Source organism: Myotis yumanensis, unplaced genomic scaffold (genome assembly GCF_028538775.1).
Source record: "Myotis yumanensis isolate MYYU_CA2020_CCGP unplaced genomic scaffold, mMyoYum1.0.hap1 SCAF_12, whole genome shotgun sequence".
In the NCBI taxonomy this organism is placed as follows: Eukaryota; Metazoa; Chordata; class Mammalia; order Chiroptera; family Vespertilionidae; genus Myotis; species Myotis yumanensis.
The window spans coordinates 27,502,979-27,524,773 of NW_027223763.1; the positions used below are offsets into that span (position 1 = coordinate 27,502,979).

The 21,795-nt window shown below is 50.6% G+C and overlaps 2 protein-coding genes across 4 annotated transcripts in view; one reads left to right on the forward strand and one right to left on the reverse strand.

Annotated features, from left to right (window-relative positions):
* FBXO10 (F-box protein 10) lies at positions 1-16,599 on the forward strand. Its single transcript, XM_070431161.1, has 10 exons — positions 1-1,069; positions 2,236-3,069; positions 4,055-4,204; positions 6,140-6,276; positions 7,388-7,458; positions 8,831-8,983; positions 9,973-10,242; positions 12,206-12,519; positions 13,542-13,723; positions 14,707-16,599. Exons 1-10 carry the CDS (start codon positions 485-487, stop codon positions 14,879-14,881), a joined length of 2,871 nt encoding a protein of 956 aa, XP_070287262.1. The 5' UTR covers positions 1-484; the 3' UTR covers positions 14,882-16,599.
* Positions 11,702-21,795, reverse strand: part of POLR1E (RNA polymerase I subunit E) — a 22,520-nt gene continuing 12,426 nt past the window's right edge. The window contains exons 13-14 of one of the 3 annotated variants that reach the window (XR_011473394.1): positions 13,500-14,335; positions 11,702-11,964 (exon numbers count right to left, since the gene is read on the reverse strand). The gene's annotated coding sequence lies outside the window, so the exon portion shown is untranslated. Of the gene's footprint in view, positions 11,965-13,462; positions 14,336-17,637; positions 19,685-21,795 lie in introns of those variants that run through there. The other 2 variants (XM_070431164.1, XM_070431163.1) reach the window with 2 other exon arrangements.

Consider the following 21,795-nt stretch of genomic DNA (forward strand, 5'->3'; position numbering starts at 1 on the left):
TTGGAGTCCTATGATTGGCTGGGCCTGTTCCCTTGCTCACCCCTCGGGTCTGGAGAAGGCAGGGGGTATTTTAAGAAGGGAGACCTTCCCCCTCCCTTCCACTCTCTCTGAGGAATCAATGGAAAAATATCCTCACTCCTCAGGTGAGGATTATTAAAAAAAAAAAAAAAAAAAAAAGGAGCCCTAACCAGTTTGGCTCAGTGGATAGAGCATCGGCTTGAGGACTGAAAGGTCCCAGGTTCGATTCCGGTCAAGGACGTGTACCTTGGTTGCAGGCACATCCCCAGTGGGGGGTGTGCAGGAGGCAGCTGATAAGTGTTTCTCTCTCATCGATGTTTCTAACTCTCTATCCCTCTCCATCCCTCTCTGTGAAGAATCAATAAAATATATTAAAAAAAAAAAAAAGAAAGAAAGAAAAGGAAGGGGACTTCAAGCAGGGTCAGCAAAAGCCTCTTTTGTTCTGTGTTTGTCTCCCCAGGTGACCATGGAGACTGGCGGGCTCCCCCTGGAGCTGTGGCGCATGATCTTAGCCTACCTGCACCTCCCCGACCTGGGCCGCTGCAGCCTGGTGTGCAGGGCCTGGTATGAACTGATCCTCAGTCTCGACAGCACCCGCTGGCGGCAGCTGTGTCTGGGCTGCACCGAGTGCCGCCACCCCAACTGGCCCAACCAGCCTGACGTGGAGCCCGAGTCGTGGAGGGAGGCCTTCAAGCAGCATTACCTCGCCTCCAAGACGTGGACCAAGAATGCCCTGGACTTGGAGTCCTCTGTCTGCTTTTCTCTCTTTCGCCGGAGGAAGGAACGCCGGACCCTGAGTGTCGGGCCAGGCCGTGAGTTTGACAGCCTGGGCAGTGCCTTGGCCATGGCCAGCCTGTATGACCGCATTGTGCTGTTCCCCGGTGTGTACGAAGAGCAAGGTGAAATCATCCTGAAGGTGCCCGTGGAGATTGTCGGCCACGGGAAGCTGGGGGAGGTGGCCCTGCTCGCCAGCATCGATCAGCACTGCTCAACCACACGCCTGTGCAACCTCGTCTTCATGCCAGCCTGGTTCTCGCCCTTCATGTTCAAGGTGGGTACCCCCATCAGAGGATGGCCTCTTCAACCCTGACCCTGAGTTTGGCCTCTTCTCAGTGGGCTTGTAACCTCTTTTTTGTTGGAATTGAGAGTTAAATTGTTATTGCTCTAACACACTCCTCTGAGTTCTGCTCCAGTTGAGAAGTAGGCACAGGATCAATAGAGATTAACATTCTGCTTTGTTCTTGGCAAAGCTGTATTAAAAGTGAGCCTTGGACTTGAGTCTGAAGTTGCTTTGTATTTCTTCCCTTCCAAACTGGGTCAACTGAAGCCAAGGTGCAGCAACTAGGTAGGAAATCCAGGTTCTGGAGCGTGCCACATGGTGACAGAAAGCAGAGAACACTTTGTGGCAGCATGCCCAGAGGGAGCCACAGAGGGGAGACCAGCGACCTTCAGTGCATCAGCCCCACACTGTGGAGGGTCAAGGAAGACCAGGTTTTTACCAAGAGCAACTGGAGAGAGGGTCAGGAAATACCAGTCCCAAAACATTCCTCCCAGGAACACTGAGCAGAAGTTGTGTTCACAGCAAAGCATGTACGGAGTTGCTGGTACCTCCTGGCAGAGAGTCTGCAGTTTTCCATTGCCTAGAAACTAATTGCAATCCCTGGATTATGTACCTAGTCAATAAAAATTATATTGCCACTTTACCACCAATGTCCGCTAAATTGTCTCTCAGATTTGTAATGATCATCATACCAACAATCATTTGTGATGCACTCACTGTGTGCTGGGCATGTTTTTTAGCCATTATTAAGATGGGTTGTATTATCTGGTTTATAAACGAGCAAACAGAGGCTCAACAAGATTAAGTGACATACCCAGATCTCAGATTTATAAAGGGACAGAGATAGAATCCAGAGTCTATGTTCATAATCTAGGTGAACTTTTCTGCTATTATTCGTTTCTACTCTTGTCCTCATCCATTTGGGATCGGATGGAGGGAAGGGCAGGCAACTCCAAATTATCTGTCTTCCCTCTGATGCAGAGCAGCTCCCAGGTCCCTCTTGGCATCAGCCGGCACATGCCCTCGTGGGGAAGGGGGCATGATCAGCAGGGCAAATGGCTCTCCATGCTCCACCCTCCTTAACGAGCAGCTAGAGTACTGACCAGCTACACAGATCTTATCCCTGTCGTCTTCACTTTCTCTTTTTCATTCCCCAGACAACATCAGGTCATGTCCAGTTTGACAACTGCAACTTTGAAAATGGGCACATCCAGGTCCATGGCCCAGGCACCTGCCAAGTGAAGTTTTGCACCTTCAAAAACACCCATGTCTTCCTGCACAATGTGCCCCTGTGTGTCCTGGAAAACTGTGAATTTGTGGGCAGCGAAAACAACTCGGTGACAGTTGAGGGCCACCCGTCTGCAGATAAGAACTGGGCCTACAAGTATCTACTGGGGCTCATTAAGTCCTCTCCCAGTGTGCTCCCCACAGAGGACTCTGACTTTTTAATGTCCCTGGACCTGGAGAGCAGGGACCAGGCCTGGAGCCCAAGGACCTGTGACATTGTCATTGAGGGTAGCCAGAGTCCTACCAGTCCAGTCTCTAGCTCCCCAAAGCCAGGCTCCAAGGCTAGCTCACAGGAGGCAGAGGTGGGCAGCGATGGGGAAAGGCTGGCCCAGACCCCAGACAGCAGCGACGGAGGTCTGAGTCCCAGCGGTGAGGATGAGGATGAGGAGCAGCTCACGTACAGACTATCCTACCAAGTGCAGGGCCCACGCCCTGTCCTGGGGGGCTCCTTCCTGGGCCCACCTCTGCCAGGAGCATCCATTCAGCTGCCCAGCTGCCTCGTGCTGAACTCACTGCAGCAGGAGCTGCAGAAGGACAAGGAGGCCATGGCCTTGGCCAGCTCCGTGCAGGGCTGCCTTATCCGCAAGTGCCTCTTCCGGGATGGCAAGGGAGGCGTCTTCGTTTGCTCCTATGGCCGAGCCAAGATGGAAGGAAACATCTTCCGGAACCTGACTTACGCAGTGCGGTGTATACACAATAGCAAGGTGCTGTCATTACTCCACAATGCCATGCGGCCTCGAGAGTCACCAGGACATGATTGATTGATGAGAAGTCTCTTGTGGCTACATGCAGAGGAAGGCTTTGATGGGGCTATTTTGCATATATTTTTTTTAATCATCTTTTTCTTAAACTGATAACACACTTGCCTTATCGCCATCATCTGATTTGGGGAAGGCAGTAACTATTTTTCCCATTTTACACCATTATAGAGTCTTAGTTGTAGCCCTGTTGAACTGTGGCCTCAGGAATTTTTGCAGGAATTGTGCTGCCATTGAATCAATTATGCAGCTAATGAGTCTCTGGACAGTAACCTGAAAAACGGATAGTCAGAGTTTTTGACTAAAAAAATATATATATCCACGGTGTATCCTGAACATAATTATATGTTAAGTGGCATTAATTCAAGCAGGGGGCTGTGGGCAGGCATGCAGGGCTTACTGAGCTGGTCCCTGTGCCCAGGAGCAAGGCCTGATCCAGAAAAGAACCGTACTCAGCTTTCTCAGGCAGGGGGATGTTTGCAAAGGCCGGTAGGAAGTGGTAGATCTGGAACTTGATTCCATTCGTAGCTGTGCCCTTGGACCTCTGGGGGAATCTGTGTGTGACCCCAATGCATGTTGAGTGTGAGGACCACCGAATCCCATCTTCTCTAAGGGTCTTTGTCATCCATCACCCAGTTATTCTGCTCAGAAGGTGTGACTATGGAGCCCAGGGCCAAGCTCCGATCAGGTTTCATTAAAGAACCCGTGTGAGGTTGGTGCAGGGGCAGCCAGGAAAGGCACGGAGATAGCTCTGCCCTGGGCACACACAGTTGGAGAGCGGCTGGCCGTGTGACCTCGAGGCGCTCCTCTCGCCTGCAGGCGGCACAGCACAGACCAGACTCTAAGGAAGAGACTCGGTGTCCCTGAGTGATTTTTTTTTTTTTTAATCCTTTGTGACAGGAAAACAAATGGCTTTCTCTTCCCTGCTTAGATCGTCATGCTCAGGAACGACATTCACCGCTGCAAAGCGTCAGGCATCTTTCTTCGCTTGGAGGGTGGAGGCTTGATCGCCGGCAACAACATTTACCACAACGCGGAGGCTGGCGTGGACATCCGGAAGAGGTCCAACCCGCTCGTTCTGGTACACCTCTCTGTCTGCACGCCTTCTCAGGGTGGCTCTTGGCTTCTCAGAAACCATTTCTGGGGATATTTACATCAGTGTTGCCATCTTAAAAATAGTGCTTTCTGTGTACAAGGGTTCCCTGTGCTTTTCCCTGCAGTCTCCCCGTCAGTAAGAAGAGGTCCAGTCACAGGGAACTCTCACAGGGCCCTGATAGGCTCTCCGTGGTTTGTGACGAATTAAAGATGACGATGTCTGCCCTAAAAGTCACGTGGGTCAGAAATAAAACACCAAGTTAGTCCATTCTTGGCTATAAAAAGGATACTTAGTTCTGAAGGTTATTTGTTTCATGGATATTGTGAGTGTGGTTTTGCACCAGTGTGAAAGCCACTTAAAATCCTAGCCCATGAGACCAGCGACTTGAGAGACCAGCCCCTTTTCCGCCCCGGCCTTCCTGAGAAACAGGCTTCCGAGAAACGGGAATGTGATGGACTTTTTACGGACCTGGAAAAATAATACCCACCCTCCTGTGAGTGCTCATTATCTGCCAGGTCATTCTAAGAACGTTGTATATATGTACTTAATTATGGTTTCATCCTTACACAACCCTGTGGGGTAGAATTATTATCCCCGTTTTATAGATGAGACATTGCGACACAAAGAGGCTGAGGATCTTTCCCCGAACCACACAGTCAGTGACAGAGCTGGGGTTTGAACCTAGGCAGTCTTTTCAGGGTCGATGGTCTCAACCCGTTATATCTAAGTTGCCCTTGAAATGCAGAGAAAGGAAAGTCCTAACTGTGTTTAAAGAGACATGCCTAGCGTGTCTTCTTTCAAACTCTTCCTCTCACTGTTTTTGCCATGCAGCTGGTGTTTGACACATGACCATGGCTTAGAAAGTATTTCCGGGGACAGAGGGGGCGGGCCAGTTAGCAGGTGGAAGTGGGAAGGGGGTGTTGCATGTCAGTCCTGGCTTTGTGAAAGGGCGTGGATGGAAATGTCATTGCATACACCCTTCTCACAGAGCTTTCAACCCTGGGGGACTTTTGCTAGGTCGTGGTTGCCCTGGTGAGTTGGCCCAGCCTGTCAGGAGAAAGTCTGAAAAGTGAGTAAGAATAGGAGAGTTTGCAACATGGGACACTTTAGGCAAACTAGAACGTTCTGTGAAAGAGAAATAGCTAACTTCCTGGTGTAAGTATGGGATTGTATTTGGGGCTGTAAATTAATAATGAGAGTGAAAAAATGTTATTATAATTTATTATAATCTAAAAATTTTGTCACTGGGCAAAAGCAACTAACTGACTGGGGAACAGAAAAAACTAGATTTCAAATCTGGCTCTGCCACAAACATATGACCTTGGGCCTGTTGCCCGTTTGTACGAGGAATTAGAATGATGTCTCCAAGGTTCCTTGTAGCTCACACACCTATGACCTCATGCCCCATGGGATAGCTAAGCTCCCCAGAGCCGTACCTTGCTCCAGCGTTCCCCTGAACAAGAACTGTGGACTAGAAGCCACATGGCTCTCACCCTTCCCCGGATGTGGCCCCCTTGGGTTGGCCAACATTCTCGTGTACTGGGGTGCTGCCCGTTCCTGAAGGTAGGCTCCCCTGACCCTGGGAAGTGTGGCGTGGCCAGATGATTGCGTGTGGGAGCTCAGAAAGTTCCAGTAGCGTGCCTGCCGGTGACAAGCAAGAGCCCCCAGCGGTAGGGCCAGCACCACGGCATCTCAAAGGCGAGGCCGTGAAGGCTCCTGTCTTCAGGGTCTCCCTGTGGGTTCCGTGTGTGCACCTGTGCAGGACAGCGGGGCTTGTGCACTTGGTCGTGTGCTAGGGCTCTTCCAGGGACTGAGCTTTCTCCACTGTATTCGTCCTGGCCTGCTGTGGGGCAGCGTGAGCACTCTGCTTCTGGCTGGCCTATCTGATCTGTCCTTTGTGGCATCTCATGTCACTTGCAGTGTAACCAGATCCACCACGGCCTTCGCTCAGGCATCGTCGTCCTTGGCAATGGGAAAGGCATCATCCGGAACAATCAAATCTTTTCCAATAAGGAGGCTGGCATTTATATCCTGTACCATGGAAACCCAGTGGTGAGGTATGCGCTGCTGTCCCCAGACCGTCCTGCTCACCATGGTTCTCATCTGTTTCCTACTCCCAGCTTCCCCCCATTTGAAAATATTTTTGTTTGCTAAAGCAACTGTGCAGACGCAAACACAGAATAGACTGCACCCACAATCCCACAATAGCACAACCACTTTTGTGTTTCTGTGTTCCCTTCCAGTTAACCATGTAGCCATTCTATTCAGCAAGTATTACTGAGCACTTCTAACAATGATAACAGAGGTAGCAAGGGCCAGACCTGGAGCTTAGTCCCGTCTGGGGGACATATGTGCCCAGAAGAGATTTTAACTCCGGTCAGTTGATAGTGGCCACAGGGATGCTGTGCTAAGATTCGGAGGCTCCATCTGATCTCCGCATGAAGGCACGTCGAGATCTGTCAGGGTGTGAGCTGTAGGTGGAAGGGGCGGTGGCACTACCGGGACCATGGATCTGCCCTCCCAGCTATTGTACGGGACAGACTGGAATAAATCCATCAAAGTATCAGGAGAGGGCGTGAGCCATTCTGCTATTTGTGCCATAGCAATAAGTATATGAATGCACAGCTCCCAGAGAGGGGATGTGTGGGAAGTCCTTACTAAAAAGGTGGAATTGGGCCCCGGCCGGTGTGGCTCAGTGGTTGAGCATTGGCCCATGAATCAGGAGGTCACGGTTCGATTCCCAGTCAGAGCACATGCCCCGGTTGCGGGCTCATTTCCCAGTAGGGGGCGTGCATGAGGCAGCCAGTCAATGATTCTCTCTCATCATTGATGTTTATATTTCTCTCTCCCTTTCCCTTCCTTTCTGAAATCAATAAAAATATATTTTAATAAATAAATAAATAAAATGTTGTTTGTATGTGGATGCCAGTCAAGAGAGGCCACAGAGCCTTGTGCTTCTATGGCATAGCAATAGGCTTAGTTTTTAGTCGGTGATAACCGTAGATTGCTAAATGCCGGGCTTCTAGGACTTCAGGAAGCGCTGTATGCTGCTGTGGACTTGAGCCATCTGGGGAAGCCCACAAAAGAAGGCAGTCACCTTGAGTCGGCATTGTCTTCGACGCATGACATTGGTCTGGTCTCACCTGTCTTATTCTCCTTACATTTTAGTGGGAACCACATTTTCAAGGGCCGTGCAGCCGGCATAGCTGTGAATGAGAATGGCAAAGGCCTCATCACAGGTAGGTGGGGCTGCTGGAGCCTGGCCGGTCAGGTAGTGGGCTCTGCCTCACCCACACCCACCCCCCGCCTCCCGCCCCCAGTCCTTCACCTGGACAGACTGGCCTCCTGCTAGTACTGGCTAACTCGGGGATGCTGGCCCAGTGCTCACAGGATCTCACTGGGTGGCTGGCATCATGCTGCCAGGAACATTGATGCCACACAGAATGTCTGAGCTCCTCCTCTGGCTTTTGTATGGGCTCCTGCCTGCTCTGGAAACCCATCCCCATTTCCCTTCCCCTCTGCCTGGCCAACTCCTGCTCACCCTGCAGGTCTCAGCCTGGGTGTCGCTTCCTCGGGGAAGCCTGCCCAGACCTCCCCTTATACACATACTAGTATACACTCACTGTACCCAGGAGCCCTGCTCTCTGGGACCAGGAGTCGGGGACACAGCAGTGAACAACACAGACACCATCCCTGTTCCAGGAACTGACATTTTAGGAGGGGGAAGCAAGTAAATAAATAAAAGCATACATATGCAAGCAGGAGAAGGCCTATTTGAGGATGATTCGTGCTCGACAGATAGTTAGAATAAGGAGCTAGACGGACTTTGTGGTATTTAGATTGTGTGGTCAGGGCAGCCCTTTCTGAGAAGGTGGCTTGTAAGCCAGAACCTGGATGATGAGAAGGACCCTGGGAAAAGGACTGGGTTCCATGCAGGGCCACCTGTGGGAACAGACCTGGCGTGCCTGAGGCGCAGGGAGGTCACGTATGTGACTGGAGTATGGTGGACGAGGTGTGAGGGTTTGAGATGGGGTCACAGAGGCAGGACAGGGCCAGTCACACAGGGTCTCATGAGCCATTGCCCTCTAGTCCCAGCAGGCTGAGCATCTGCCCTGCCTCAGTGCTGGCGCAGATGGTCCAGGACCACCCTCTGGCTGGGACTCTCCAGCCCACTCCTGGGCAGGCGAAGGGGCGGGAGAGGTCAGCCAGAGCTGAGGCTGAGGACGAGCTAGCGCCTCCTCAGGCTGGTGGGGGAATGGCTGGGTTCTGCCTCAGCCCTTCTGGAAACAGACACCGCCCCCCCCCCACCCCACCCCCCGCCAACTACCCCGGGGCAGACATCCCCTGCCAATTATTCTTAGTCATCCGTTCCCAAGGCCACTGGGTACAGTGGGAACTGGGAATGTAGGAGAGCACAGACAGACACAGAGCTTGCCTTGGGGAAAGCAGATAGCAAACAAGTCCCTGAAATGCCAAAGAAGGTTTGGGGTGCTGACTTGGTAAGCCCCGAGCTTCCTGGTCCAGATCGTCCTTCCTCCCAGCTGCCCAGGTCCTTGCTGCTAGCGTTGCAGGTAGCCCTTGGTCTTGACCCTCTTACTTACTTCTCCCTAGAAAACGTCATCCGTGAGAATCAGTGGGGAGGTGTGGACATCCGCCGCGGAGGGGTCCCCGTCCTCAGGAGCAACCTCATCTGCTTTGGCTATTCAGATGGCGTGGTCGTGGGAGATGAAGGCAAAGGGCTGATAGAAGGAAACACCATCTATGGTGAGGAGCACGTTCTGGGGGAGGGGCCTGGGGTCCAGTCCTGCCTGGGAGGCTGGAAGCCCAGGACCCTCCTTTGTGGGTCTGATAAAGTTGTAGCCTTTCCCTGGGCTTCAGAGACCTGGTCTGAATGATAGCACTGATCTCAGGCCACAGTTACACAGCCCCTCAGAATTCAGGAGCCTCTGGCAAATCGCCATGTAATCAGAGCAATCCCGTGGGGTCAGCAAAGCAGAGAGCTTTGTCTCCATTTAAAACAGCAGAAGGCAGGAGTCAGGTGTTGTGTAAGGACAGGGCCACTTAAGCTTGGATACATGAGCATCATTTCTTGTGACCCAGAGAACTGAAAGTAATCGGGGAGAAACAGGATAATTATAGAAAGCAAGCTGTTCTCACTTACTCTGACTTTGGGTTAAAGCCTTCGTCTTTCTGAACTGTGTATTTGATGATGGTGAGCATGATAGCAGCTAACTTGTCCCGACCCAACGCTGCAAGGCCCTTTCTATGCATTATTGCATTTAATCCTCATGTCTGCCTTCTGAGATAGTTAACCCCATTTTAAAGGCGAGGAAACTGAGGCATGGAGAGGTTCCATTAACGACTCAAAGTCATATAGCTCAGAAGTGGTAGGGCTGGGGTTCAAACTGAAGCCGCCTCTGTCTCTTCAGGGAGGGGTGGGGCTAGATGAACTCTGTGACCCCTTTGGCCCTGTCACTATGAGCTTCTGTGCTTCTGATCTGGAGTGTGGCCTTGATGTTTCTCAGAACACTTTTACACCCGACAGAATGATCCTAGGTGAAAGATCATCCTGACTGTTACTTGCCCTCTCGTATGAAGAGCCTGCAGCCAGAGCCATGCAGTGACTTGCCCCAGGCCTTTAGCAAACCAGGGACTCTGGCCCGGGCCAGTGCCTTTTTTGCTTCCCCTCGGGGGCGACGCTGGAGGCTGTCACCCTTTGCTGTGTCAGTGACCAGCTGCTCTCACTCTCCCAGCTAATAAGGGCTGTGGTGTGTGGATGATGTCGTCCAGCCTGCCCCACGTCACCAGCAACCACGTCAGCTACAATGGCCTGTACGGAGTGGCGGTGTTTAGCCAGAAGGAGGGCTCTAGGGAGCTCCCTGGAGGCCATGGGGCTCAGGAGAACTTCAGCGAGGATGGGGATGCCATCCTCTGGGAGCCCGAGCTGGAGAAGGACGAGGACCCGCTGCGCCAGCCCGTCACCATAGCGCTCGTGGAGTCCAACAGTATTAATCACAACGGAGGTGAGTCCCCTTGCCCTCCGCCCCTGCTCCAGAGCCGTCGAGGTCTCACGCCTTAATGGCCCTTCACGGGCTCCCCTTCCAGCCCTCCGGCCTCACTGGCCACTTCTTTTGTCCACTCACCCGATACCTCGGTCCCCAGACTTGAATCCATCCTTTCTTGTCCCCCAGCCCCCGACTTTGCTCATGCTGCTTCTCTTGCTTGAAATTCCCTTCCTCCCGTTCACACAGCCCAGACAACACGAACCTCAGAGCCACTGGCGACGCACCAGCATCCTTCCTCCTTTGCACCGTGCCCTCCCCACCCCAGTGGCACGTGTTAGGGGGACTTGTGTCTGGAGCTGTTTCATCAACTCTGATAGGTTGTGAACTTGAGGCAAAGACGGAATCCCATCCATGTTGGTGCCCTCTCCCCTGCAGTGCCAAACCCACACCTGGCAGGCACATTGCTAACCAATTCTCAGACACATTTTTCACATTTTAACATCTTTGATGAGATGTGTCTTGCAATTGATGGCATATCATGGTTTAATTGGCAATGATTTTTCTTAGCTGTATAGGAAAATAAGTGTGTTTTAAATCTGTTATCTTTCATTTAACAAAAAACGATGATAGTAGGTATTTCATGTTTATTGAATTAAAAACAAAAAAACAAAAACGAAACTTATTGTGGAGTTATCTAACTCCAGGACTCCTAACTGGGCTTATTATCAGAATCACTGTTGAGCAGCTAATGGAGGAAGGCTTAACACATAAAAAGAGGCTTAAAAAGAAGTTACCACATAGAAGCATCAAACAGACCATCCAACCTCAGAAGGAAGGCAGGAGTGGGTGGGGGTGGTAAGAGAGCAACTAAAGGCCTTGTATGCCTGCATGTAAGCATAACCCATGGACACAGACAGTAGGGGAGTCAGGGCATGTGCTAGGGGGTGGGAATGGTCGGGGAGAGGTCAGTGGGGGAAAAAGGGGACATATGTAATACTTTAAACAATAAAGAATTAAAAAAAAAAAAGAAGAGGTTACCAGGCCTGGTAAGGTCATTCCTCTGGGTGGCAGAGTCAGGGAAATGTGTGGCTACCTGTACAGGACAGGAAAAGCTGCATGTATCCACAGATTCTTCATTTATATTTGCTGTTCTCAACCAAGCAGGATAAGCAACAGGCAGGTACCACCAAGAGATCTGAACTCGCAGCGCAGATTGCTCCCATGTGACCCCATCGTCAGCCTCCCCACACTCCTCCCGCACTGCCCCGGACCGCTTGCTCTGGTGGTGGCTGGATGTCCCTGGGAGTCGTCCTCCTCACCGGGTCCATCTGCCGTGCTGTCTCTTTCCAACCACGTTGGCAGCTCTGAACCCGCTCATTTTGTGCTTTTTTCTACGAATATCCCAGACAGCATTTTCTTTCCAAAATTTCTAACACATTTTAGACACATATTACTTAGTTTAGTCAATATTTTTTAATTCAAAAATTATAGAATTTCCCATATAAACAAATTTCTCCCAACAGTAGGGAGGCAGACTTCAGGTCAGTATGGGAAAGAAAACAAAACAATAGCTTTCCAGCAGGTAGGCCTGTCTGGAGTTGGAACGGGTGGTGAGGGCTCCATCACAAGAGGTGCACGTGGCGGTAGAACTGTGACGTAGGTGGCGTTCAGTACAGGATGGGAGCCTGGGCCAGAAGTCCAGCTGAGCCTGCGGAATCTTGCATCTGGTTTCCCTGGCACCTTTAATGAGGACTCATTTCAGGAGGAACAGCATTTTCTTGATGTTCCCAGGTTTCCTTCTGCTCTGGGCGTCAGCCCGCTTGGAAGCGGCAGCTCCCAAGGGCTGGTTCTGAGTGTTGCTCTCTCTTCCCTGCCTCTCTCCTGGGGGCACAGCTCCAGGAAGGCTTTTCTGACTGGTGCTGTCAGGGCTGATCCTGGGACCACCCTATGCTTTCTCTGCTCCCTACCCCTCCACCTGCAGCTTCAGGACTCTACATCCAGAGCAGTGAGGCGCTGCACGTCATCACCAATGTGATCCACGCTAATGGGGACAGAGGCATCACTGTAGCCCAGAGCAGCCAGCTCACCCGTGTGGCTAACAACAGCATCTCCTGCAACCGCCAGAGTGGGGTCAAGGTCGAGGCCCAGTGCAAGGTAGAGCTTCGGGGCAATGGGATCTATGACAACAGAGGCCACGGCATCATCACCAAGGGTGACAGCACCGTCGTCATCGAAAATGACATCATTGGCAATCGGGGCAGCGGGCTGCAGCTGCTGCCCAGGTCTGACACTAAGGTGAGTGTGTGTGTGTGTCCCATGTGGGGCCAACACAGGGCACAGCCCTGGGAGAGCTCTCTTGCCTTCTCAGCCTGGAAGACAAAGATGGGACTTCACACAAGAGGGGACATATAACTGGACCCTGAAGGATGAATCAGAGTTACCAGCAGGAAGCTAGGGTGGAGGTGCCCCCTGGGGTATCTTCTTGGTTTCCAGGCCAAGGTCAGGGCTGTTCTAGATTTCTGCTCACAGAATAATCTCACATGGGACCCGGTATGTGGTAGGTGCTTAATGAGGAAAGAAGTCTTGCCTCAGGGCCTTTGCACACACTATTACCTGTGGACCCAGGACACTTCCCCCGCTTTTTCTCTCAGTCCTACAGCTTGGCTATGGCTTTTTTCAGGAAGCCCTCCCTGAGCCCCCAGGCTATTGAGGCACCCCTTTTCTGGACTCGAAGGTGCTTATGCCCACCCCTACCTCACAGAGCACTTCCCACGGTGCTTTGTAAATGTTCCTTTGCTCTTCTGTTTCCCAATGGGACTGAGCTCTGAGCTTACTTTTTATGCAAAGCACTGTGCCGGGTGCTAGGCTTTCAAAGTTGAGCCCGTCCCTGCCTGTGTGAATCATGATCCCAAGGCCTCTTTAGCTGTGTGGCTTCATGATTAGTGACTTAGGCAAGCAGTAAAGAAGTCCTTGGCTTTGAGTCTGAGCTGTGGAAGCTGTTGCCTCAGTTGGGTTTCTGTGGGCCCTGGCCTCTGGCACCACCTCCCCTCTCTGCCAGGCCTTTGCACATTTTTTCTTCTTCCTGGAACATCCCTACCTTGCTCTGCACCTTATAAACTCCTATAGCTTACCCATCACCTCTTCCAGGAAGCCTTCCCTGCTCTCCCCTCCCCCCACCCCATTTGCTTCGATATCCCTTCCCTGAGCTCCCATGGCTCACTGCTCACCGACCCAGCATGCTCTTACCTCCGTTTTATAACTGGTGAAACACTTACCTAGCTCCCCTACCAGTGTGACAAGCTGTCTGCCTCTTCCAGGTAATAAAGAACCGGATCCATTCATTTCGGGCCTACGGCATCGCAGTGCGGGGCCGCACCAAGGCTCTGGTGCAGGAGAACATTTTCTTCCAGGGAAAGACCAACAAGACCATCTTTCAGCAGATCTCAAACAATCGAGAATGCATCATGCAAAACAACAAATTCTTGGTCTTCAAGAAAAAGTAAGGGCCTAAACCAATTTTCTAGAACCTCGGTGAGGTCACTAGAGAAGCCAGACCCAGCGATTCTGGCTGCCCTTGCGCCCTGCAGTCCTGCCAGCTTTCGGCTCTGGCCAGATCAAGGCCTGGGCTGAGGAGCTGCACTTGACTGCCTGGGAGGAAACAAGCTGTCAGAGCAAGGGGTATGTGATTTCAAATCTCAGCTCTGCCAGTTACTGGCTATGTGACCTCGGGCAAGCTCTCAGTATCTCTGAGCCTTAGTCCTGACCAGGTGGCTCAGTTGGTTGGAGCATCGTCCTGTACACCAAAAAAAAAAAAAAAAGGTTGCGGGTTTGGTTCTCGATCAGGGCATATACCCAGGTTGCAGGTTCGATCCCCGGTTGGGGCGTGTACAGCAGTAACTGATGGATGTTTCTTTCTCACATCAATGTTTTTTTCTCTCTCCCCCTTCCTCTGTAAAAATCAATAAAAACATACCTTTGGATGAGGATTTAAAACATATATAGATATAGATATCATACAGAATGTAGTCTTTTGAGTCTCCTCAGCCGAATGTCCTGAGATTTGCCAATGGTGTCGCATCTGTCGTTCCTCCTTTTTCTTGCTAGTTGTGATCTATTGTATGGGTATAACACATACTGGTTATCTATCAGCTGTAGTTTCTAGTTTGTGGTGATTGTAAATAAAGATTCTGTCAATTTTCACGGTTATACAGCTGGGGTGGGGAGAAGGGAAAATGAAAAAGAAAAAAAGCCACTGATCTTATCCAGATCCTTATAAAGAGGGGAGAATGGGGCTGCTAAAGGGAACTTGTCCAAGACCACATGCAGAATTGAAGGCACACGTGGAACTAGAATGCAGGACTTCTGCCCTTTAGCGTCACCAGCTTGGGAGACAAAAACTACATCTAGATGTAAACACCCGCATCCAGTGAGCTTGAGCGAAAGGTAAGATTTCAGGCATTCAGTATCATTTTGCATCTCCAGGTCTGATACATGGCGGCTCATGAACCCACCGGCACGCCCTCACCTTGAAAACTCTCTCCGAGGCCCTTCTGCAGCCCACAGTGGGCAGAAGGTGACCGCCATGGCGACCAGGATCACGGCCCGCGTGGAAGGCGGGTACCACAGCAACCGCAGCATCTTCTGCACTATCCTGTGAGGATGGAGAGCCACAGGGCGGGGCAACTAGAGCGCTGTCCAGAGACTCTGGGAGCAACCACCACACACCATTCTCAGGCTCAGGCGGACAGTGCCAGCTGAGCTAAGAGGTGAGGCCTTCGGGATGGCAGAGCCTTCGAGTCTGAGAAGGCTCCGGATTCCTTTCACCACGCCCCTGGGAAGCAGGCTCCTAGGCCTCCTGGGGACAAGGACAAGGTACCTCCAAAACCCTTTAGCTCCACCACCCTCAGTAGGAAGGCACTTGAGTGCTTCTCAAAGGAAAAAGGAACAGACTTTGGGTTTCCAGTCCCTCCAGCTCCTGTAGATTATGAAGAGTTGAGGAAAGTCAGTACTGAAGCTGCGGTCAGGTTTTCTGTTTGAGTTACAGGGAGCCAACTGCATCTGACACACACCAAGCAGGCTCTTGGGGAAGAGAGTCACTCCTGATTGAGGGGAGAAATTCTAGGGAGGTGGAGACAGCTGCCCCGGAACTTCCCCTTCCTGACTCCCTCTCTGTCCCTCCAGGACACCACACCCCCTCCCAGCTGCCTGCAGGGGCTGGGGGAGTTGAGTTTGGTTTCCTTAAGGACATTGTTTTATACTTAAACATGGGCCTGTGATGGAGGAGGGGCTTAGGACAGGGAGCCCCTCTTAAAAGGCTGACCTAGGGATGACAAGGGACATGTGGAGAACAGGAGGGGCTTCCTTGCAGTGGCTCAGGTGCCAGGCTGGGCAGTGCAGGGACACACAACTCCCCCTACCCGCCAGGAGCTCCCAAACTCGGGAGGACGTTAGCTTGGTGCCTGCTGCACAAGGATTCCCATCCCACAAGCACAGCCACACCAGCCGCCCCCTGCTGGGCACCAGCCTGGTGGAGGTGCAGGTGCCTAGGGCCCCTCTGTGTCCGCGTTCTCACGGACAACCACCTGCCTTTGCTGGCCCTTATGTGCCTTGGCTCATGCTCTCCCCTTCCTGGCACGCCCTTCTCTCCCTCTGTCCAGGTCCCACCATTCACATGAGCTCAGACACTGCCATCTCCACAGAGCACCCCCTCCTCCAGGTGGCAGTGCCCTTCCTGCTGAGCCACCGTCCTTTCCAGCCCCCTCTGTACGGAGCACTTTCCGCCTGGTGTTCTCCAGGTCCATCCCTGTCCCACTCACCTGCATAGGCCCCGTCTCACTGTCTTTGTTCCCAGTACCCAGCCTAGGTCTGGGGTAGGGTCTGTAGCCTGAGTGGGCAGAGGAAGGCCAGTTCCCAAAGGGCTTCACTGAGCTGTACTGTGAGTGTCAAGGTTCTAGGCGGGCTCAGACCCTGCCCTGGCTGCTTGAGAAATGGGGTTGGATGCAGGAGCCTCTGTACCTGAACAATCCCCTCCCACTCGGCCTTTCATGCCAGGCCTTCACCAGCCTGTTGGGGTCGCTGTCGTGCACCTCACCAATGGCTTCCCAGGCTACTTCTGCCAGGCCCTCGGTGCTGCTCTCCCAGGTCCCAGGTAGGGTGGGAGGGGGCTGGAGGGAGCCAGGAGCACGGGCTTCTTGAGGACTTTAGGCACAAGAGCGCTGGCCTCTTCCATCCCCACTGTCCTTTGCACTTCTCTGGTGGCCCCAATGTGAGTCGCTGTACAAAATGCTGCCTTTATTATTTTGTAAGAAATGACTTTTCTGTGAACCAAGCGCTTATGAAAATCTCAGCAACTAAAATAAAGTTCTATATTTTAAAAGAGGGAATTTTGGGGGACTTTCCTTGGTTGGATATATGCTGGAGTTCCCAGGCAGCTGGATGCAGACTGCACCGCTCGCCTTCCCGCCTTCCCGAGGCTTCCTCTGCAGGGGATGGAATGGAATCCCAGGCCCAACCTGTCCTTCCAGGTTTCAAGGTCTGTTTCCTGGTGCATCGCTTGGCGGGGCAGGGAAGGGGGGGCGGGGGGGGGCGTGTCGCAGTCCTGCCTCCCGCCCTTGGGCTTTGTGAAGATCAACAGTAGCAGTCCCGGGTGTGGGCAGACCCAGGAACACATTCTCCCAACTTCAGTTACTCAGCATCTTAGTTTTTGCAATATCCACATGTCACCAGAGGAGAAAGTTAGTACTTAATATTCTTCTTTAAACCCTCTTTTTAAAGACTTTTTTTTAAGAAGAGTTTTAAATTTACAGAAAAAGTGAGCAGATAAGGTAGTACAGAGTTCCCATATTACCCTCCTCCCCAGGTTTCCCTAACATCTTACATTAGTGTGGTACATTTGTCAAAATTAACCAATATTGAACACATTATTATTTACCAAAGTCTATGGTTTTCTCTGATTTTCTTAGTTGTTCCCTAATGTCCTTTTTCCATTCCAGGATCCTATCCAGGACACTTAACTTTGCTGAACTAAAAAGAAATGTTTGCATCACTACTTATAAATGAAAAGCTAGTGTTTTCTAATTCATACTAAAACAGACTATTAAGATATTCGCCATCCCCCAAGCAAGTAAACCTTTGTTGAAACGTGACATTTGGGGGAATCTGTTGCTGCCCTTTAGTCTAACCCGCGTAAACCTGTGTTTTGATATATCCCTGTGCCACTAAAACCACCTCCTGTTCCACCTGCAGTACATGACACACCGACTTCAGGAAGTTATTGCCCCATTTTTTTTTTTTTTTAAATTAAATCTTTATTGTTCAGATTATTACATTTGTTCCTCTTTTTTCCCCCCATAACTCCCCTCCTTCCAGCTCCCACCCCACCCTCCACCCTCACTCCCCACCCACTGTGTTCATCCATAGGTGCATGATTTTTGTCCAGTCACTTCCCGCATCTCCCACACCCCTTTTTCCCCCAAGAATAGTCAGTCTATTCCCTTTCTATGTCCCTGATTCTATTATAATCACCAGTTCATTCTGTACATCAGGTTATTTATTCACTTGATTCCTAGATTCATTTGTTGATAGATGCATGTTTGTTGTTCATAATTTGTATCTTTACCTTTTTCTTCTTCTTCCTCTTCTTAAAGGATACCTTTCAGCATTTCATATAATACTGGTTTGGTGGTGATGAACTCCTTTAGCTTTTCCTTAACTGTGAAGCTCTTTATCTGACCTTCAATTCTGAATGATAGCTTTGCTGGATAAAGTAATCTTGGTTGTAGGTTCTTGGTATTCAGCACTTTGAATATTTCTTGCCATTCCCTTCTGGCCTGCAAAGTTTCTGTTGAGAAATCAGCTGACAGTCGTATGGGTATTCCCTTGTAGGTAATTGAGCCTCTTTCTCTTGCTGCTTTTAAGATTTTCTCTTTGTCTTTTGCTCTTGGCATTTTAATGATGATGTGTCTTGGTGTGGTCCTCTTTGGATTCCTTTTGTTTGGGGTTCTCTGCGCTTCTTGGACCTGTAAGTCCATTTCTTTCACCAGGTGGGGGAAGTTTTCTGCCATTATTTCTTGAAATAGGTTTTCAATATCTTGCTGTCTCTCATCTTCTGGCACTCCAATGACTCTGATATTAGACCTCTTAAAGCTGTCCCAGAGGCTCCTTACACTATCTTCACACTTTCGGATTCTTTTTTCATTTTGCTTTTCCAATTGGGTGTTTTTTGTCGAATCTTTTGTTTGATTATTGTACTCCTCTGGTCTGCTATTGGGTATAATATTCTTTATTTCAGTCTGTGTATGCTTACTTTCTAATTTCTTTATCGTAGCATCGAGGGTCTCATTAGTTTTCGTGAGGCTCTGCACAAATTTATGGCAAGCCCTCAAAATTGCGATTCTTAGCTCCATATCCTCCATTTCTGTCATGTTTTTTTGTCTCCGCATCTTTTATGCTTTCTTGGTGCACCCCCTTGTGGTCTCTGTGCGCAGTCTTGTTCTAGCCAAGCCTTAATTGTTGTAGTTAACACTAGAGGGATTTGACCCCCAGGCCGACTGGCTATAGGAATCAGCTGTAAGGAAAACGTCTGCCTTCTGGGGAGGCGCTAATCCAGTCTTTGCCTGAGGCGATCGGCAAATGGCTGTGCGCAGGCTTTGGGCGGGGCGGGATCAACAGGGCGGGCGGAGGGAGCAGTTATGGCCACGCTCAGTCCCGTTCCCAGAGGCTCTGCTTCTCAGAACCCCGGCAGCCGCTGCAAACCTCGGAGAGAAAGCTGCCCTCAGGTTCCAACTGATGCTGGATAATCCCGCTTCTCCCGTTTGAGTCTGGGTCCCTAGAGACTCGCCCGGATCTGGAGCCCAGAGTCTGAGACTCACTCCCGACAGAAAACGACAACCGCGCCCTCAGCCACCAGCCCGCTTTGCGCGCGCACCTCGGTACCTTTGTATTTTCCACACTGCGCCGCCTCTGAGCCTCGATTTGCTGTTCTCTTTCCTTCTAGTTGTAGAGTCTCTCTTCAGCCAGCCTTCCTGTGGTTCTGGGTGATGTCCGTTCAGTCTTTTAGTTGTATTTTTGAAATGGTTGTTTGCGGCAGCGGTCTCCGGTGTTTACCTACGCCGCCATCTTGGTCTCTCTCTCTTGCCCCATTTTTTAACAGAAGGGATTGAGGCCCTGAGTGGTGATGCTGGTTAAGATCCAGGAGGTGATAGTTCACTATATCAAATGTTAAGAGCGCGTAGGTAGGACAGGTGTTACCTAGGGCTTTGGTAGCAGAAAAAGGAACAGCTGAGACACACCAGGTCCTCCAAGTCGCCTGGAGGCAGTAGTGGACCAAAACACCCATCCCAGCTCTTGTGTGGTTGGGGAATAACCGGGAAGTTGAGAATGCTCTGCAGTAGCCTCATTGGTTCATTGGGCAGGGCCTGCTCTCCCACACAGCTGGACACCACAGTAACAGCTGGAGAATCTGGGTAAAAGATATATAGAAGTTCTTTGTACTACTCTTTTTTAAAATATATATATATATTATTGATTTTTTTACAGAGAGGAAGGGAGAGGGATAGAGAGTTAGAAACATCAATCAGCTGTCTCCTGCACACTCCCTACTGGGGATGTGCCTATAACCAAGGTACATGCCCTTGACCGGAATCGAACCTGGGACCCTTGAGTCCGCAGGCCGACGCTCTATCCACTGAGCCAAACCGGTTAGGGCATCTTTGTACTACTCTTGCAATTGTTTTCTAAGTATGACATATCAAAATAAAGTTTTTAAAAGACACTAAAGGGGTCCTCTGCCAGTGTGTTGAATATATCCTCTTTGATCTCATCCCTGTTAACAATGTACAATAAGTCAGGGCCACAGGCAGAGACCTTCCTCCAGGACGTCTACAGTTAGCCAACACCTGTAGGTTAAGATTATGCCACAAACTGCAAGTCTTATTAAGGGTACGATTCTAGCCCACAGCCTCCCTTTCTTCAAAGAGGACAGCAGGAGACCTTATGGCAGAACACTTGGTGAGATCAAGGTATCCACTGTGAATGTATTAGTAAAAAATTTACCCCCGAATAGCCCTGCCAAGGAAAGAAGGTGCAGTTTACGAACTATGACTCATTCTACATACACTGCCTGCGTCAGGCACTGTGCTAGCTGCTTTCAGGAGACTAGTTCAAGTTGAACAAGGACCCTCTTGAGCCCTTTAACCCACAAGCCCCTTATATACAGAAATGTGCTTTTCAGCCTCTGGGAATGCACCGCCTACATTTAGTGTTGTCACCCAGGACGAGCACCTGCCATCCTAGACTCTTCCCTATTGATACCACTGCTCTGTGTGAGTGACTGAAGACAGGCTGCTTCCTCTGGGACAGAGGTTGTTCAGAGGCCTGGTTACATGCTGTGACCCAATCATTCCTGGAAATTCCAAGTGACAGCCCCTCAGAATCTAAAAAACATTCATGAAAACACATTCTACCCTATAAGCACATTAGTTCTTTTCCCAGAGGCAGATCAGGAATGCAGAGTCACATACTTGATTTTCACAACAGGTTAGATCAGGAAACACAAGAGGCACTTAGATTGCCTGCTCACACCTCTGCAGGAGACAACATATGCTACAAATGCCCACTGCCTAGGATCAGACGCGAATGAGACAAACCGGAGAAGAGCATGAAAAATACACACTGTCGGCATGGCCTCGCTCCAGAAGGGGCTCTCGTAACAGCATCCCAGAGCTCGAAGAAATACAAGGACCACCTGTCAAGTGAGTCACCTAAGACTCATTTCCACCATCTTCCCTGATGGATGGCCCAGCTGCTGCATAGGCTTCCCCCTTTCTCATTTTCAGAGATGAATTCTGTCTTCCTTCCTTCACTGCTCCTCGCTCCCCAGCACTGGGCACCACAAACCTTAGCTGCTCCCAGAAGAGCCTGCATGTTAGCCACATGCCCAAGCCTCCATATCACATTCCCATTCCTCATAGCACCCCTCAGGACACTAGCTTCTCCATCTCCCCCATGGCAGACAGGCTGTTGGCAGTCAGAATCTATTCCCGTCTCCTTCAGGTATGCCTTTCTGTAACTAGAAGCTGGAGAGCTGAAACCTATTTCCAAGACTCCCTTGCTGCTAGGATTCTGGATGCAAATTAGGTTCCTACATAAGCACTCACAGAAGGAAGCAACATGGAAACCAGCTTCTTGATCTTTTGGTTACTTGTGCTGACCAGCAAGGGGGTGGAAATGTGGGTATTAAAAGCATGGGTGGCTGAACTCGGGGTCCAGTCACAGCTTCATGAATTCAAGCAGTTGAGGGGCAGAGTGGTTTACTGATGCCTGGATGGCAACCCAGCAGTGTGTTCTGAACTGAGCACTTCTGAGGGCAACCTCCTGATTCCCACTCCTGCACCCCTTTAACAACTTTACAGCTTACCCATGTATTCAACTCCTTTCTTCTTAAGATCATGTGGTACAATTTGTTTTCTGTGAGATCTTTTGGCTCTGGCTTCCCAAGCCCCACCTCCCACATCGCCACATGTGAAACAATGCAAGAACCATCTGCCATTTATAATCACAGCTACACTGAAG

What these genes read in the sequence shown, in the direction of transcription:
- FBXO10 (XM_070431161.1), top strand. Translation starts at nt 485, where the DNA reads ATGGAGACTGGCGGGCTCCCCCTGGAGCTGTGGCGCATGATCTTAGCC. An exon ending in AGAAGGAAACACCATCTATG is followed by an intron (nt 8,984 to 9,972) that starts GTGAGGAGCACG and finishes TCACTCTCCCAG; the next exon opens with CTAATAAGGGCTGTGGTGTG. An exon ending in TGCCCAGGTCTGACACTAAG is followed by an intron (nt 12,520 to 13,541) that starts GTGAGTGTGTGT and finishes TGCCTCTTCCAG; the next exon opens with GTAATAAAGAACCGGATCCA.